This window comes from Phaenicophaeus curvirostris, chromosome Z (assembly GCF_032191515.1).
Source record: "Phaenicophaeus curvirostris isolate KB17595 chromosome Z, BPBGC_Pcur_1.0, whole genome shotgun sequence".
Classification (NCBI taxonomy): domain Eukaryota; kingdom Metazoa; phylum Chordata; class Aves; order Cuculiformes; family Cuculidae; genus Phaenicophaeus; species Phaenicophaeus curvirostris.
In genome coordinates, this window is record NC_091431.1 from 16,115,669 (window position 1) to 16,130,665 (window position 14,997).

The window sequence follows — 14,997 nt, forward strand, 5'->3', positions numbered from 1 at the left end:
TCATTGTTTCTTCAGAACATAGACCCGGGAAAATGTAGCATTCCATTTGTAAGGCCAGCAGCTGGAAAGCAATCAGTCTCTCCGCAAGTCTGAGAGGACGCTTCTAAAATACATTTAACTTTTACACTTGAAAAGTAGAAATTTCACAGAATCTTTTCTTCATTGTGGAGGAGAGCACTCAAAAATTGTTCTGAGCTAGCAGTGCCCCGGCAGCCAAGCAGGCAACTGTATCCAGGGTGCATCCAGCACGGCATCGCCAGCTGAGCGAGGGAGGGGATTGTCCTGCTCTGCTCCGCACTGGGGTGGCCCCACCTTGAGCACTAGAGCAGTTCTGGGGCCACAGGGTAAAAACGATCCAGAGCTGCTGGAAGGCATCCAGAGGAAGGCACAGAGTTGGGGAAGTGTTTAGAGGGGAAGTGTGTGAGTTGAAGTGGTTGGAGTCCCTGGATCTGTTCAGCCTGGAGAAGGGGATGCGGAGGGGAGAGCTCATTCTGCTCTGCAGCTTCCTCACACTGGAAGGAGGAGGAACAGGCACTGAGCTGTTTTCTGTGGACCCGAGGGAATGGCAGGAAGATGCTAGAGGAGGTTAGGCTGGGCATTAGGAGAAGGTTCTTCCTCCTGATGGAAGCCTGACAATGTTCCAGCAGTGTTTGGACATCACACTTAGCCCCAAGGTGTGATTGTTGGGGTGTCCTATGCAGGGACAGGAGTTGGACTCAATGGTCCTTGGGTCCCTTCCAATTCAGGACATTCTATGACTCTGATTCTATTAAGTGGTGCTCTGTTAGACTGAAAAGTTGTGATTAACAAGATTTTTAAAAAACTGGGAACAGCAGTGCTCTTCGCGGTTCCTTTTTCTGTTTTCACTTGATGAAACTTTTCTCTTGTGAACAGCTCTTAAGGCTCTTGTAACTCCTGTGGGTCCTAGTCTTCAGTGGAAGAACCGTATCCTCCTGTTGAAAGCAGAGGCTTTGATTAAAATAGGTGATGCAGATGCTGCAGAAGAAGCCATTAAAGCACTCGAGCAGGTATTTTCATTGGCTAAAATATATATTTTTTTATGTTAAAAATTGCTCTCGTCTTTCTGTATTAGAATCTCCAGCTGTGTTTGTCACTTTTTGTCTCCTTTTTACACTCTGTGGTTTAGACAGCACCTTCCACAGTGGTGTAAACCAAACACCCCTTGCTTCATGTTTCTTAGGCTTTGACACAACTCTTTCACTCACAACTATAATTTTATAAGCTGTCACTTTTGATTTTGTCTGGTCTTGCTCAGTGCTGCGGAATTCTTGGTAGTTCTGTGGCTGTCATTCATCTTCATTTGAATTGTTGTTATAATCCTACTCTCAGTGTCCTCCGTTCGTTAGCCATAAACAAGAGCATATTAATTGAAGGTCATATAGTTAAGGTTTAAGCAGAAGTTGCCTCCTCTCTTTTTTGCCTCACAATTTCATGGGTATTGCTTCTTTCTTGTTTAGGCTTCTATAGCTTTGTCCTTGCTCTCTGCACTCTTCTACCTGTTCTCTGTTAGAGTTAGGCTTGTCAAGAGCCTTCTATATAAATGTTTTCTTGTCTTTATCTTCATACAATCTGCTTGTTTTGATTTCTTAATCTCCAGAAAATAACTCGGTTTTGTGTTTTATTTGATTTTCTAGATTGTGGATGCCAGCAGCGATCCTGTGGTTTTGGCTATCAGAGGTCAGGCTTATCTAAACAAGGGTTTAGTGGATCAAGCTTCAGAGGTTAGTCCTGTGTTGTCATTCCTGTTACCCAAGTAGATTTCTTGGTTTCATGGAGGAAATAATAACTAAGAACGACATCCTTTTGCAGATTTCACAAGAGCTTCTGTTGTCCTACCCTGACCTGGCTGAGTCCCATGCTCTGGAGGGTTTCATCCATTATTCCCAAAAGAACTATAAGCAGGCAGAAAGAAGGTAGATTTATTATTTTTCCTTCTCTGTCAGGAAACGTGGGGGGAGAATAAAACATAATGGTTTGCAGCTTTTGAGAATTAGACAAATTCTTTTTGATTTAACCTCTGTTCCCTTTATTTAGTTTCTTAAATGCTATTGAAAGAAAGGCTGAAACTGCCGAGTATCATCAGTACCTGGGTCTCACGTACTGGTTCATGAGTGATGAGACAAAGAAAGACAAAGGGAAAGCACTCTCTCAGTTCTTGAAGGTAAAAGCTGCTTTAACTGTTCATGTAGAATTTGTATTTTCTAATATCAGAATCCAAATACAGAAAGTGCAATGACAGACTTGAATGTTCCATTTGTTACCACTTAGAAGCTTCCAGAGCCTGTAAGCCAAGTCCAGCTGTGCAAAAAGGCTTTGCAGGGAGCTGTGCAATTACTTGCAATCTCTCCGCTTTTGCTTTCCTCTTTTTACCTAGTCCTTGAGGCCATTGATTTAGCCAAATGTTTTGGAGATTCTCTCGATCTTCTCCTGAGGGCTGTAATGTTAAGGCCTCTTAGATGACCAGTGCAGATCTTTAAAGATGTTTTGAACTGGGAAGGACAAAACTCAAACTGGAAAAAAAATGAGGAAGGAGTAAAGATGAGAATAGTGTTGGAGTTTCAATGTCTGCCCAAAGAAGTAAGGTTGCAAACCCTCACAATGTATGGACTTTTCACAGTCTTTGGGGTTTTGGTGGTTGTGTTTTTTAATCTGAACACAACTAAGAATGTGAATCCAAAAGATTCAACCCAAGGTCTTTATTGGGAATGTGGAAGTACACAAAATGAGACTCTAGGCATTGTAAGCTTGTCATGTAACTTTATGAGCAGTGTTGAAAACTGAAATCATTGCCTGAAGTTGGCACTTCAATAACAGCAGAGTGAACTGGAGAGTGTGATTGAAGTGAACAATACTTCTGGTTCTAAACCATTTTGTGTGAGCTTTGTTGTTGTCAAAGCTGATCCTCCTACTTGGGCGCTGCAGGCTTCTTAAGTATCAACAAATCTGCTGAGTGAGTCTAAAAAGGAACTTAAACTTCAGAAAAGACTGGTGTAAAATGGTAAAAGCATGAGTATAATGGTTGAAACAGTAGAATATGAGAATGATGGGGTGTAGTGAGGAATTATTTTTTCCTAGCACAATTAGCCTGTTAGTACATCGTGTACAGAACACTTTGTATCATGAGGTTTGTAGCAGATTCTGCAAATACTTGAAAGCTCAGGTTGTCTCTGAAATCTCAAAATAAAGTGTGACTCAGATGTGTCATTGAAAGAGCTTAAATAAGTTGATAAGTAGAGACTGAAAAAGCAGTTATCACTGGACCTGTCCATCCATATAATCCTTGAAAATGCTGTCTCATGTTGTGTTTTTATTTCCTTATAGGCTGCAAAATTGGACAGCTACTTGGGAAGTGTCTTTTGTTATTTAGGTAACTACTACAGAGACATTGCTGGAGACAAAAGCAGAGCTCGTGGTTGCTATAAAAAGGCCTTTGAACTGGATGAAACCGATGAAGAATCTGGAACAGCAGCTGTAGACTTAAGTGTGGAGCTTGGAGACATGGTATTGTACATTTGGGGCTTTAGGTTGCTGCTGTTATGCTTGCCTGTTAATCCTGTTCCTTGAGAAATCACTTTAGGTTTCCTCTGCATTTGGGAATAAGATCTGAAAGCACATGTTCTGTTGTTGCTTGGCAGCTTTCATAGTTAAATGTGGAATCCCCAACGTAAGGATGTGTAGCTGTTGGAATGGGTTCAGAGGAGGCCACAGAGATGATGCAAGGACTTGAGCCCCTCTGCTATGAGGCCAGGCTGAGAGAGTTTGGGTTGTTCAGCCTGGAGAAGAGAAGTCTGCAGGGAGACCTTAGAGCAGCTTCCAGTGCTGAAAGGGTCTGCAGAAAAGCTGGGAAGGGGCTTTTTCCAAGGGCCTGGAGTGATGGGACAAGAGGGAATGGCTTTAAATTGGAGAGGGGAAGATTTACATGAGGCATTAAGAAGAAATTCTTCCCAGAAAGGGTCGTGAAGCCCTGACCCAGGTTGCCCAGAGCAGTGGTGGCTGCCCCATCCATGGAGGTGTTCCAAGGCCAGGTTGGATTGGGCTTTGACCCCCTGATCCAGTTGGAGGTGTCCCTGCCCATGGGTTAGATGGACTTTGAGGTCCCTTCCAACCCAAACCATTCTATGATTCTATGATTCTATGATTAAATCTGTCTTAGGAGAAGGGAACCAAGTGCAATGTTGTAGTCATCATGTATGTGATTTAGATGAACCTTTTTGTTTAGCAGGGAACATGAAGAGAAAGTTAGTTTTTTCGTGTTTGACTTGTACCACTTCTTTTCTCTTCTTTTCGTGCTGCTTTCAGGAAAAGCATGCTAAGTCATGAGAGCCTGTTAAAAAGTGTTTCTTATACAGCATTTATAGCAAGTTTTTAGAGCAAGAAGCCAACCTGTGCTTTAACAGACTCCATTTGAACGTCTGGAATGTCAGGTGTTAAGCATCTCATTTCCTGTAAATGCTTCTATCCTCTAGTGTAAAAAGGTAAATCAAAGAAAACAGTCTCTACAAAACAGCAGGAAGGCACTCTCTGTTTGGAAAAACAGGTACATCAGAAAATCGTGTCTTTAGATGTGATAATTTCCTCCTATAATCTGCCACTCAGCCTGCTAGCTTTAAAAAGCTCCTCTTACATGTCATCACAACAGTAATTAACAGTTTAGACAGCTTAATGATTTGCTGGATTAGGAATATTATTCTTTAATAAGAACTGTGTTCTTCACTCATGGATATGTTTACTAACCTTGCATTTTTGGTTCTTTGTTAGGACTCTGCTCTATCAATCCTGAATGAAGTAACAGAAAAAGCAAGAATGGGTACTGCAAAGTGGGCCTGGCTTCAGCGTGGACTCTACTACCTGAGAACTGGGCAGCCGTCGAAAGCAGTGGCTGAGTAAGAGAACCAGTGTTTGGTTTGAGTCTGTGAATCTCAATAGAGTGGTCTTTGATCTTAGTGAGCTAGGAGGTTGTAAGGTAACGTCTACCAAACAGTGGGAAATTGGTTTGACGAGTTCTGGAATCAGCACAGTGAGTCTTTTCCGTGTAGCTGTGTTCTGTACTTACAAGCTATCACAATTTAGTTCTGGCCCAGACAATTTCAGCAGCTAAAACCAAACAACTGGGATCCTAGTTCCCTTCCTTCTCCCACTCTCAGGGAAAGGAAAATGAGGGGGAAAAAGACTTACAGCTTGGAAACTAAAACTACAGCTTTAGTGAAATAATAGTAACAACAATAAAAATAAAGAAATTAATAGGATATATACAAGTCTGTGGAGTCACACTCCCACTCTTGGCTGACCGTGTCCCCACAGGCACTGCAGAGCAGGCACAGGGAAAGGGTCTGGGCTGGGAGGAGCTGGGCTTAGAACTGCATTCAGGAACTTATGGATCCAGGATGAGGGGCAACCAGACAGATGAGGGCCTTGCTGTATGTTGGCCACTGAAGCAGAGAATAAGCCCCTTGTGATCCCTCAGTTTATCCTGAGTGTGAGGTGTATGGGGTGGAATCCTCTGCTGGTCAGGTTGGGATCACCTCTCCTGCCCAGCCCTCCCTGCAGGTGCCACCTTTTTCCTCCACTGTCCCTTATGGCTCCACCGGCTCCAGGATGGCCTCGGTGTCTTGTAGGAATAAATGTGAGTAGCACCCTTGCTATATCCCTGTGCCCCGTGTGGTCACTGCTAGAGAGAAACTGTCTGAAAGAACTTGCGGTGAGCTCTCAGGAACTGGAGTTACTCAGAGGAGACTGAGCTGAAGTCAGAAACCGATTCTGCTTCAGCTCAAACCGCAACACGACTGGTGACAGGCTTGTCATGGACAAGCATCATATCACATCAAATAACGAGCCAGCATTAGGTACAATGTGTAAATTATGGTGTGCTCTGAAGATAGAAATGCTACTGTGCTGCGTTTAAGAGTTCTGTACAATTGTATTTGTGTCCTCAGGGTGCATAATGTGAGGAAATAATTTGTTTATCTTTACTTGTATCACACTTTATATAAATAAATTGATATTTTCAGTTTGCAGGCTGCTCTCAGGGCTGATCCAAAGGATCCCAACTGCTGGGAGTCTCTAGGGGAGGCTTACTTGAGCAGAGGTAGCTATGCAACAGCTCTGAAATCCTTCAGGAAAGCGAGTGAGCTGAACCCAGCACTTGTATACAGCATTTACAAAGCTGCAGCGGTTGAGCAGATTCTAGGGAAATACAAAAGTGCTATCACTACCTATCAACAGATCTTGGAGACAACAGAGGAATACGTGCCTGCACTGAAAGGTAATGTTGAATACTGAATCTGAAAATGTTACCTCTTTCTCCTGCACACAATAGTATTTCAGTCTTCTGAAGAGGTGCTTGGTGTATGGGGCTCCCTGTGGCTCCCTATGGCTCCTCCTTGGTGTATGTGGAAGGATTGGATTGGATGCATGTGGGATATGAGGACAGGTTGAGGTTGTTCAGCCTGGAGAAGAGAAGGCTCGGAGGAGAACTTACAGCGACCTTCCAGTACCTCAAGGGGGTGTACCGGAAAGTTGTGGAGGAACTTTTTACAAAGGTGGGGAGTGATAGGACTAGAGGGAATGGCTTTAAGTTGTCCCTGGAGGTGTTTAAGGCACGGGTGGACGAGGTGCTGAGGGATATGGTTTAGTGTTTGATAGGAACGGTTGGACTCGATGATCCGGTGGGTCTCTTCCAACCTGGTTATTCTGTGATTCTGTGATTCTGTGGAGAAGGGAAGATTTAGATTAGACATTAGGAGGAAATTCTTCACAGTGAGGGTGGAGAGGCCCTGTTCACAGTTGCCCATGTTTGGTTTTAGATTATGGAGCTTCTTGATGCCTGAGAAGCTTGTGATCTTGGGGCAAATACCTAGCAGGGGCAAATTAAAGATGCTTGCAAAACATGACTGCTGTGATGAGTTTGGTGTAGGTAAAGGCTACAATAGCATGAGGAAGGTGGCTTCACAACCGTGAAAAGAATACAGAGAATGAGTATTCTCCTGCTTTCTCTTCACTTTCACTGCTAAGCAGGCACCATAAGGTAGGAATATCTCTTTGATCAGTGTGAGTCAGCTGTCCTGGTTGTGTCCTCTCCCAAGATCTTGCCCACCCGCAGCTGCTGGTGAGGGGAAGTGCTGAAGAGACAGCCTTAATGCTGTGGAGCGTTGATCAAACACTGGTGTGTTACCAGCACCTTTCCAGCTACCAAAGCACAGCACAGCACTAGGAGGGTGCTACGGGGAAGGGCAACTCCATCTCATCCAGACCTGATACACCATATGAGTAAATTACACAAATGAGATTAAATAATATTGGTTTCAAGTCTTCCTCAGAGTCGACTTCCCCTTTTGCCAGCCTTGACGTTTCTCTTTCTGTCTTTCAGCAATGATTTTTGACTCCTGTGAGCTGAAAGTTGGTGAATTTGCCAAAGACTTAGCCTGTGCAGAGCAGGTTTTACTTAAAAAGTTTTTTAATTTTTTTTAAGTTTTTAAGGTTGCTTTAGGAGGACTTGACTTAACATTTGAGGAAAAACCCAAAGCTTAAATGCTATGTTTTTTATAATTAATTAGGTTTGTTTTACTGTTCAAATTATTCTACAGTTCACATGTGGCAGCATCGGTTAAAAACAGAGTTGTGTGTCTTTTGATCTTGGCATCACATGTGTGGGGTATAAATCTTGGTATTAAGCTGAAGGCCAAGAAGGCTTCCATCTTTCCACCCCACCTCCTTTATTGACCATGCTGTAAGAGTGTCTCTCTTCACAGAGGATGTTTTATTTCTAGGACTCGGCGAGTGCTATCTCATGCTGGCAAGATCAGCCCTTGAGAACTATTTTGACAGGAAGGCTATGGATTACATAGAGCGGGCTCTTGAATTTTTCACAAGGTTAGTCCTGAATACTCATTTATTTAATTCCCTCTGGCATTGTGTAAGTTTAGTAAGAGGTAAGTGAAGATTTTCAGTTAAACTAAATTGAATGGACCTTACTTCTGTCATGCTACAGATCCATGAGCTACACGCTTGCATCTGGGCTTCTTTCGACCTGCACAGTTGAAAGGAGGTTGTTCAATTATCTGTGTGGCGATCCAGAGGCTGACAAGGACATTCTCAGGGCGAAAATCAAAAGCAAAATTAACTGGGCTTCAACCAAAATAAACAGAGCATAAAGCTCTGGTGCACAGACGGGATATGGAGTGGCAACTTCACAAAGCTGCTCAAACAGATCTCAGTCTGACATGATTACAACCTGATCCCTGTACACAGCCAGGGACACTGGGGTTTGATCTGACACACCATGATGTCAGTAATGAAACACAGAGAGATCAGTGAGAGAGAGAGAGAGAAAGTGAGAGCAGTGGGATAGGAGAGAGAAAGAGAAGGCAAAGGAAGGGGTCACCACTCCATGGGCAGCAGCCGTTCTTTGGGAACATGCAGTCTCTAGCAGCAGCTTCTTCCAGCCTGCATGGCATGTTGGGAACTCTTGCCATGTGGGTGCAGAAGCTCCTTCAGGAGTGTCCAGCCAGGGAATCAGGGGTGAGGGGAAGGGGACAGTACCTGTGGCTGCATCTCAGCCCCCATAACAGCCAGGTCAGGACTGTGAGCTCAGCCAGGGGAAGGGGTGGCAGGAGAGTGGTGCTTGCTTCTACATCTCCACTGTCTCTGAACCTGGCACTGCAGATGAGGCATGCAGATGAAACAGTTAACTCTGTCTTTACAGCTTCTGATCTAAATATAAGAATGTGCTTATTGGATTGAACAACACATTCTGGACTTAGGCTGCTTAAATGAATGGTGGTTATAGAATGAATGGTTTGGGGTTTCTATTTAAAAACAGTTACTTGCTTGTAACATGAATGTGAAATGGCATACAATTCTCTCCAGTTGTGTGCATGGGGCTAGGAGGAGGAAATGTCTACCAGAAATGGTAGATGAGATGAGTAGAAGGTGTTCTTTCCCTCCCTCAATCTTGTTTCACGTTTCAAAATTATACAAAATCATAGAATCATAGGATAGTTTTTGTCAAAAGGGACCTTAATGATCATCCAGTTCTAACTCTGCTGCCATGAGTAGGTTTTAGTCTTCTAAGTTAAGCAGCCCTCTAGTACTGAAGGGGTCTGCAGGAAAGCTGGGGAGGGGCGTTGTACAAGGGGACTGGAGTGACAGGACAAAGGGGAGCAGCTTTAAATTGGAAGTGGGAAGATTTGGATTAGACATTAGGAAGAAATTCTTCATGATGAAGGTGGGGAGGCCCTGGCCTAGGTTGGCCAGAGCAGTCATGTCCCCATCCCTGGAGGTGTTCAAGGCCAGGTTGGATGGGGCTTGAAGGCCGTGATCCAGTTGGAGGTGTCCTTGCTCATTGCAGAAATTGGAGCTGGATGGGCTTTGAAGTCCTTTCCAACCCAAGGCATTCCATGGTTCTATGGTAGCTGCTATTGTAGGAGAAGGTTCCTTGTGGTTTTGCAGAAGAGTCCTGTCTTGTAGTATTCCATGGTAGTACTTTGAAACACACGCATGACTAGTTGGCCGAGATGGTGATAGTTAATGGCTAACGTCAGAACTGACTCATAGTCCAAGACAGTTGGGATGCATTGACATTCTGCAGTTTCTCTTTTTTTTGGTTGTTTTAGATCTTTTAGGCCTATAGCTTAAATAGGAAGAAAACTGAATAAAAAATCAAAACAGCTTATCATTTTTAATGAAAATTTGAGTTTGTGCCACTCTTCAAAATGGTGACTCTTTTGGAAAAGGATATTCAAGTGTCATAATAGGTGTTTTACCATATCATTAATTACAGGGCAACAAAGCAGCGTCCTGATGTATCTTGCCTCTGGAAACTCCTTGGAGACACCTGTACAAGCATCCATGTTGTCTCACCAGCCAAAGCGAATGTTCAAGTTGTGGGATCCCTTCTGGGTAAAAACACAGGAAAACAGATGCTGGGGAAGAGCGAGCTGCTCAGTCTGGGAGGAAGGTAATAATTCTTTAAAGAACTTCTGTGCAGCTCAAGGCTTGGTGGAACCTCAGCCTAGACCACATCTAGAAAAATAAAGACATGCTGGCATATTGAGCAAAGTTCAGTGAGGTGTTAAATAGAGCCTCATGCTTCTTCCAAATTCGTAGAATCACAGAAGAGGTTGGAAGGGACATCACGGCCCGTCCAGTTCCAACCCCTTCCATGGGCAGGGGCACCTACCACTGGATCAGGTTGCTCAAAGCCCCATCCAACCTGACTGTGAGCACCTTCAGGGATGGGGCAGCCACCGCTTCTCTGGGCAACCTGGGCCAGGGCCTTTCTACCCTCAGTGGGAAGGATTTCTTCCTAAGAACTCATCTCAATCTCCCCTCTTGCAGCTTAAAACCATTCCCCTCATGCTCTCCCTGCACTCGTTGATCAAGAGCCCCTCCCCAGCTTTCCTAGAGCCCCTTTCAGTACTGGAGCTGCTCTAAGGTCTCCCCGCAGCCTTCTCTTCTCCAGGCTGAACAACCCCAACTCTCTCAGCCTGGACTCATAGCAGAGATGCTCCAGCCCTTGAATCATCTCCGTGGCCTCCTCTGGATCCATTCCAAGCAATCCATGTCCTTCTTATGCTGGAGATTCCAGAACTGGACACAGGACTCAGGTGGGGTCTCAGGAGAACAGAGCAGAGGGGCAGAATCTCTTCCCTTGCACTGCTGGCACTGCTGCTTTGGGTGCAGCCCAGGACACAGTTGGCTTTTGTGCTATGAGTGCACTCTGCCAGCACATATCCAGCTTTTCCTCCCCCAACACCCCAAGTCCTTCTCATCAGGACTACTGGAATCACATCATCCCCCAGGCTGTATTGAAACCACAGATTGCCCCAACCCAAGCGCAGGTTCTTGCCTTTGGTCTTATTGAACCTCCTGAGGTTTACACAGCCCCACTTCTCTAGCCTGTCCAGATCCCTCTGGATGACAACTGCCCCACTCAGCTTGGTGTCATCTGCAAACTTGCTGAGGGTGCACTCAATCTCTCTGTCTATATAATCAATGAAAACATTAAACAACACTGTTTGCAGTACAGACCCCTGAGGGATGCCGCTTGTCATGAGTCTCCTCATTCCAGGCTGTGTTCCTGGGTTGTCACGGTTGGATGTCAGCACTTCATCCAGCACCTGCTGTCCTTGTTTCTGTCTGTGGAGCATGGCTACACCCTCCATCATTCAGAAATTGTGCCTCTTTAAAGGGAGTGGTGGCAGTTGTTGCTAATTCTCCTAGGGCTACTAAAGCCCAAAATAATACTTTGAGCTTTCTTCTGTACTTGTTTCTTATAAAAATGTAAGGAACTTCTGCCTTGGAATACATTGGAAGAGGGAATTCCTTGTTTCTGTCCCTGGAAGCTCACAATGGTAGGAAGTATTTGTAGTATCTGCAGCCTCTTGGAGAATCCCTTTGAGCTTTGTGCAGGCAGGGAACGTGTCTGCTTGGCAAATCCCAACCACCATGTGAAGCCAGATTCTTCCTATGGGAAGTCTGATTAACTGTAGAAGTGACTGAATTTTAAGTAAAAACGTGCATGTTGCCACTGATATAGCTTTGGTTAGTGCACATCTTTTGTGGGCACCGCAGATTCCTTTGGACCAGGACAGATTCTGTGGTGATAACTGAACGAAACCAGTTAGAAGCTGTTTGCATTCCATTCTTGTCTTGTTCTGTTTGTATTTATGCTTGTTTATTTGGTTTACATTTTTAAGCACTCTTGAATGTTTTCTCTCTGCTGTCCTTGCAGAGAGGGTTGGAATAACACCTCTGTGACTCATATTCCTGTAGGTGTTACGGCAGAGCTTTACAACTGATGCCTTTGCCCAGTGTATGGTGTGATCTTGGAATCAATTATTATCAACAAGCGGAGCACCTCAGAGCAACAGGCACTGACATGGATGAGATCAGTGAGCTTTTGGAGAAATCTTTACAGGTACTGCCTGTTTCTCTTCTTACATTCTTAAATTTACTGTTGGTGCTTGTTTGTCTACTCTCTATCCTTAGTAAAACCTACTTCTCTGAACATGTGAGTGCATAAATTCCTAATTTTTGCTGTCCTAATGATATAACCACTATATATGATTTGATTTTCTTCCAGTGTATCAAAAAAGCTGTAAGGCTTGACAGCAGAAATCATCTTTGTTGGAATGCACTTGGTGTAGTGGCTTCCTGTAGTGGTAAGTGCTCAGTGAAACCCTCGCTCCATAATATCCTAAATTAGAAAGTGACTTGACTAATGCTGTTTATAAAATTCAGTTAGATCTAGCTCTCCTTTTTTTCCCCTTCCAGCTATTGGGAATTATGCTCTTGCTCAACATTCGTTCATCAAATCTATTCAAGCTGAGGAGACTGTAAGTGCTGTAGGCAGCTGCCATCTGTTTCAAGTGGGCCTTTAAAACTTAATCCCCTGATGCAGTATTATTTTTGAATACAGTAATAGTCCATTGGTTTTAACTTCATTTGTTCTGTCTAGAATGTCGTTGCCTGGACCAACTTGGGGGTTTTGTATCTTGCAACTGGAAACATTGAGGTAACTCTTTCCCATCCTCCAGTATGGTTTCCCTTTTGATTTTTCCTTCTTTTAGGGGAGTGTGAATGTAGGCAAGCAGTGAAGAGCATCCCTTTTAGATTGAATAAATTACCTTCATAGAATCATGGAAAGGTTTGGGTTAGAAGGAACCTCAAAGCCCATCCAGTTCCCCACCCTGCCATGGGCAGGGATTCCTCCCAGTGGATCAGGGTACTCAATGCCGCATCCAACGTGACCTTGCGGCACCTCCAGGGATGGGGCAGCCACCACTACTCTGAGGCACATGAATGAATGAAATATTTGTTTTGGAGGGGATAAGTGAACTTCTAAATTGGTGAGATTGCTTTCTGAGCAACTGCGTGGAATGAAAAGTATTTAAGACTGAGTAGTAGTTAATTTAACCACTATATACCAGATTTGACCAAGAACTCTTGTGGTTCTAAGTGACAAACAGATCTTTGAGTTTCCATTAGGTATCTACTTTATGCTGTTTAGCGTGTTGGGTGATGTACTGTAGTTCTGTGTAACCTAAGCACTAGAGTATATCCCTTTCCCTTTTGCCCCCCTTTCCCTTTTGCCCCTCTTTCCCCAACCCTTTTCCACTCCCCACCTTTCCCCCTCTTTTTGTCCCACCTTTTTCCTCCCCTCTTCTCCCTCTTTCCTACCCCCTTCTTCTTGCTTTTATTGCTTCTATTGCTTTTATTACAAGTAAGATGAAACTAGTTTCTCCAGAATACATTGTACTGTGTGACACAGTAGGTGTTTTTAGTAGTAGACCTACGTTTGTCCATGAAATTTCTTCCAATGCTACTGCATGTCAGTACCTGTGTGTACTGGAAGTGCCCCGTTTCCATGCCAGGCTTTCCAACAGTGTTTGTTCTCTTTGGTTCCACAGCAAGCTCATGAAGCCTTCAAGGTGGCCCAGGCTCTGGAGCCTACTTACCTGTTGTGTTGGATTGGGCAGGTGAGATGATGAAAAAATTGTATTACTCTGCACCAAAGCCATTTGTTACTCAAAGAGAGGACTTGGACTTTATCCTAATTATTGGCATGTTCCTGAAAACTAAATGTGTTAGGAAAAAGGAGCTTCTGCTTCCCCTGAAGGTAGACAGGACCCTCTGTTTCTGCAGCAATAATGCAGTAGAAGCAATATCCGTCAGATATCTTTCTATAATGTTTTTCTGGCTGATGTTGTGAGTTCTGTAAGAAAACAAGTATTAAAATCAGTCACTTTTTGTGCTCTGAATTGTTAAGCACTGTCAGCAAAGCATAAGATACCTTAATTATTTTTGCTGCAGCTGTACCTCCTCTCCTTGTACATTGCTGCTTAACTCTCTTCTCTTTCCAACACCACCCTTGGAAAGAGTAAGTGTCTGTAGCTGGGACAAAAGCCGTTCCTACTTCCTGTGGTTCCCTTTCTCCTCCGTCACTGAGGGCTGAATATGCTCCTGCTGTTATTCAGGCCACCTGTGAATGATGGAATAACTTGTGACTCACACTGTCATGACCGCTGCAGGTGTACTTTGCAATTCCTGCTGCTGACCTGCTAATGATATCTGATTGAAGCTGGATTCTAGGGAAGAAGCACCACCACATGTTAAAATCCAGCTCCTCTCAGAAGTTGTTACAGGTTGTGAGAACACACACAAAGTCTTTGTCCTGAAGAAACTGAAGTAGCAGCAGAAGACATTAAGTTTCAAGTACCAATACAATGGAAACTGCTTTTGCTCCATTTAACTGGTCTCATTTTATTCCTAAAACTGATGTTTCTTGGAGAGCATGATTTAAAAAAAGTGTTTTCATGGCAAATGCTTAAGATATGCCTGACATAATTCATGCTAGGGTTTTGTCAATGTCTTAGTTTTTGAAGGACCTGACCACAGCAATTGTTGCTTCTCTGTAGGCTCTTATTGCGGAGTCAGTAGGCAGCTCTGAAGCCATGGTTCTTTTCAGGCACTCCACAGAACTCAGTATGCACGTAAGTACAACAGCTGTGTTATCCTGAGGTTTATGTTTTTCTAATCTCTCTACTTAGACGTTGTGAAGTTTAAAAAATCTGGCATGTCTTGAATGGTGAAACTGATGCAATATGTTTAATATTTCAAGATGTTTTGATTTAAGCTAAAGCACAGTTAAGCAGGTCGTTTAAGTAGTTGTGGTTTTTGAAAGTTAGAATTTCCCTCTCAGAGCATGTTTTCTTTCTCCAGTAGCATGTTTTCTTTAAAATGGTGCTTTTCAGACACCATTCTGTCTTTCAAAATGAGAATGCCTTGTGGTCAGTGTGATCTGTGTTGAGCAGACGTCTCTTTCTCTGCAATCCCCTCTGTTTGAAGTTTTCATCTTACCTGAAAAGGCAAGATCAAGCAGAGAGCTGGATCCGGCTCCAAATGAGCAAGATTTTTGACTGTTGCAAAGTTTCATAACACTAGAATTGGACCTTGGAAAGTAATAGGGTATGAGTA

The 14,997-nt window shown here is 43.7% G+C and overlaps 1 protein-coding gene across 1 annotated transcript in view; it reads left to right on the forward strand.

The window, feature by feature from the left end:
• Positions 1-14,997, forward strand: part of SKIC3 (SKI3 subunit of superkiller complex) — a 63,241-nt gene that overhangs the window by 19,917 nt on the left and 28,327 nt on the right. The window contains exons 11-25 of the mRNA XM_069881106.1: positions 895-1,028; positions 1,656-1,742; positions 1,831-1,934; positions 2,056-2,182; positions 3,343-3,522; positions 4,780-4,904; positions 6,030-6,283; positions 7,788-7,890; positions 9,800-9,976; positions 11,794-11,938; positions 12,104-12,182; positions 12,295-12,356; positions 12,479-12,535; positions 13,431-13,499; positions 14,439-14,513. Of these exons, the coding sequence (XP_069737207.1) occupies positions 895-1,028; positions 1,656-1,742; positions 1,831-1,934; positions 2,056-2,182; positions 3,343-3,522; positions 4,780-4,904; positions 6,030-6,283; positions 7,788-7,890; positions 9,800-9,976; positions 11,794-11,938; positions 12,104-12,182; positions 12,295-12,356; positions 12,479-12,535; positions 13,431-13,499; positions 14,439-14,513 (1,778 nt within the window). The remainder of the gene's footprint in view (positions 1-894; positions 1,029-1,655; positions 1,743-1,830; positions 1,935-2,055; positions 2,183-3,342; positions 3,523-4,779; positions 4,905-6,029; positions 6,284-7,787; positions 7,891-9,799; positions 9,977-11,793; positions 11,939-12,103; positions 12,183-12,294; positions 12,357-12,478; positions 12,536-13,430; positions 13,500-14,438; positions 14,514-14,997) is intronic.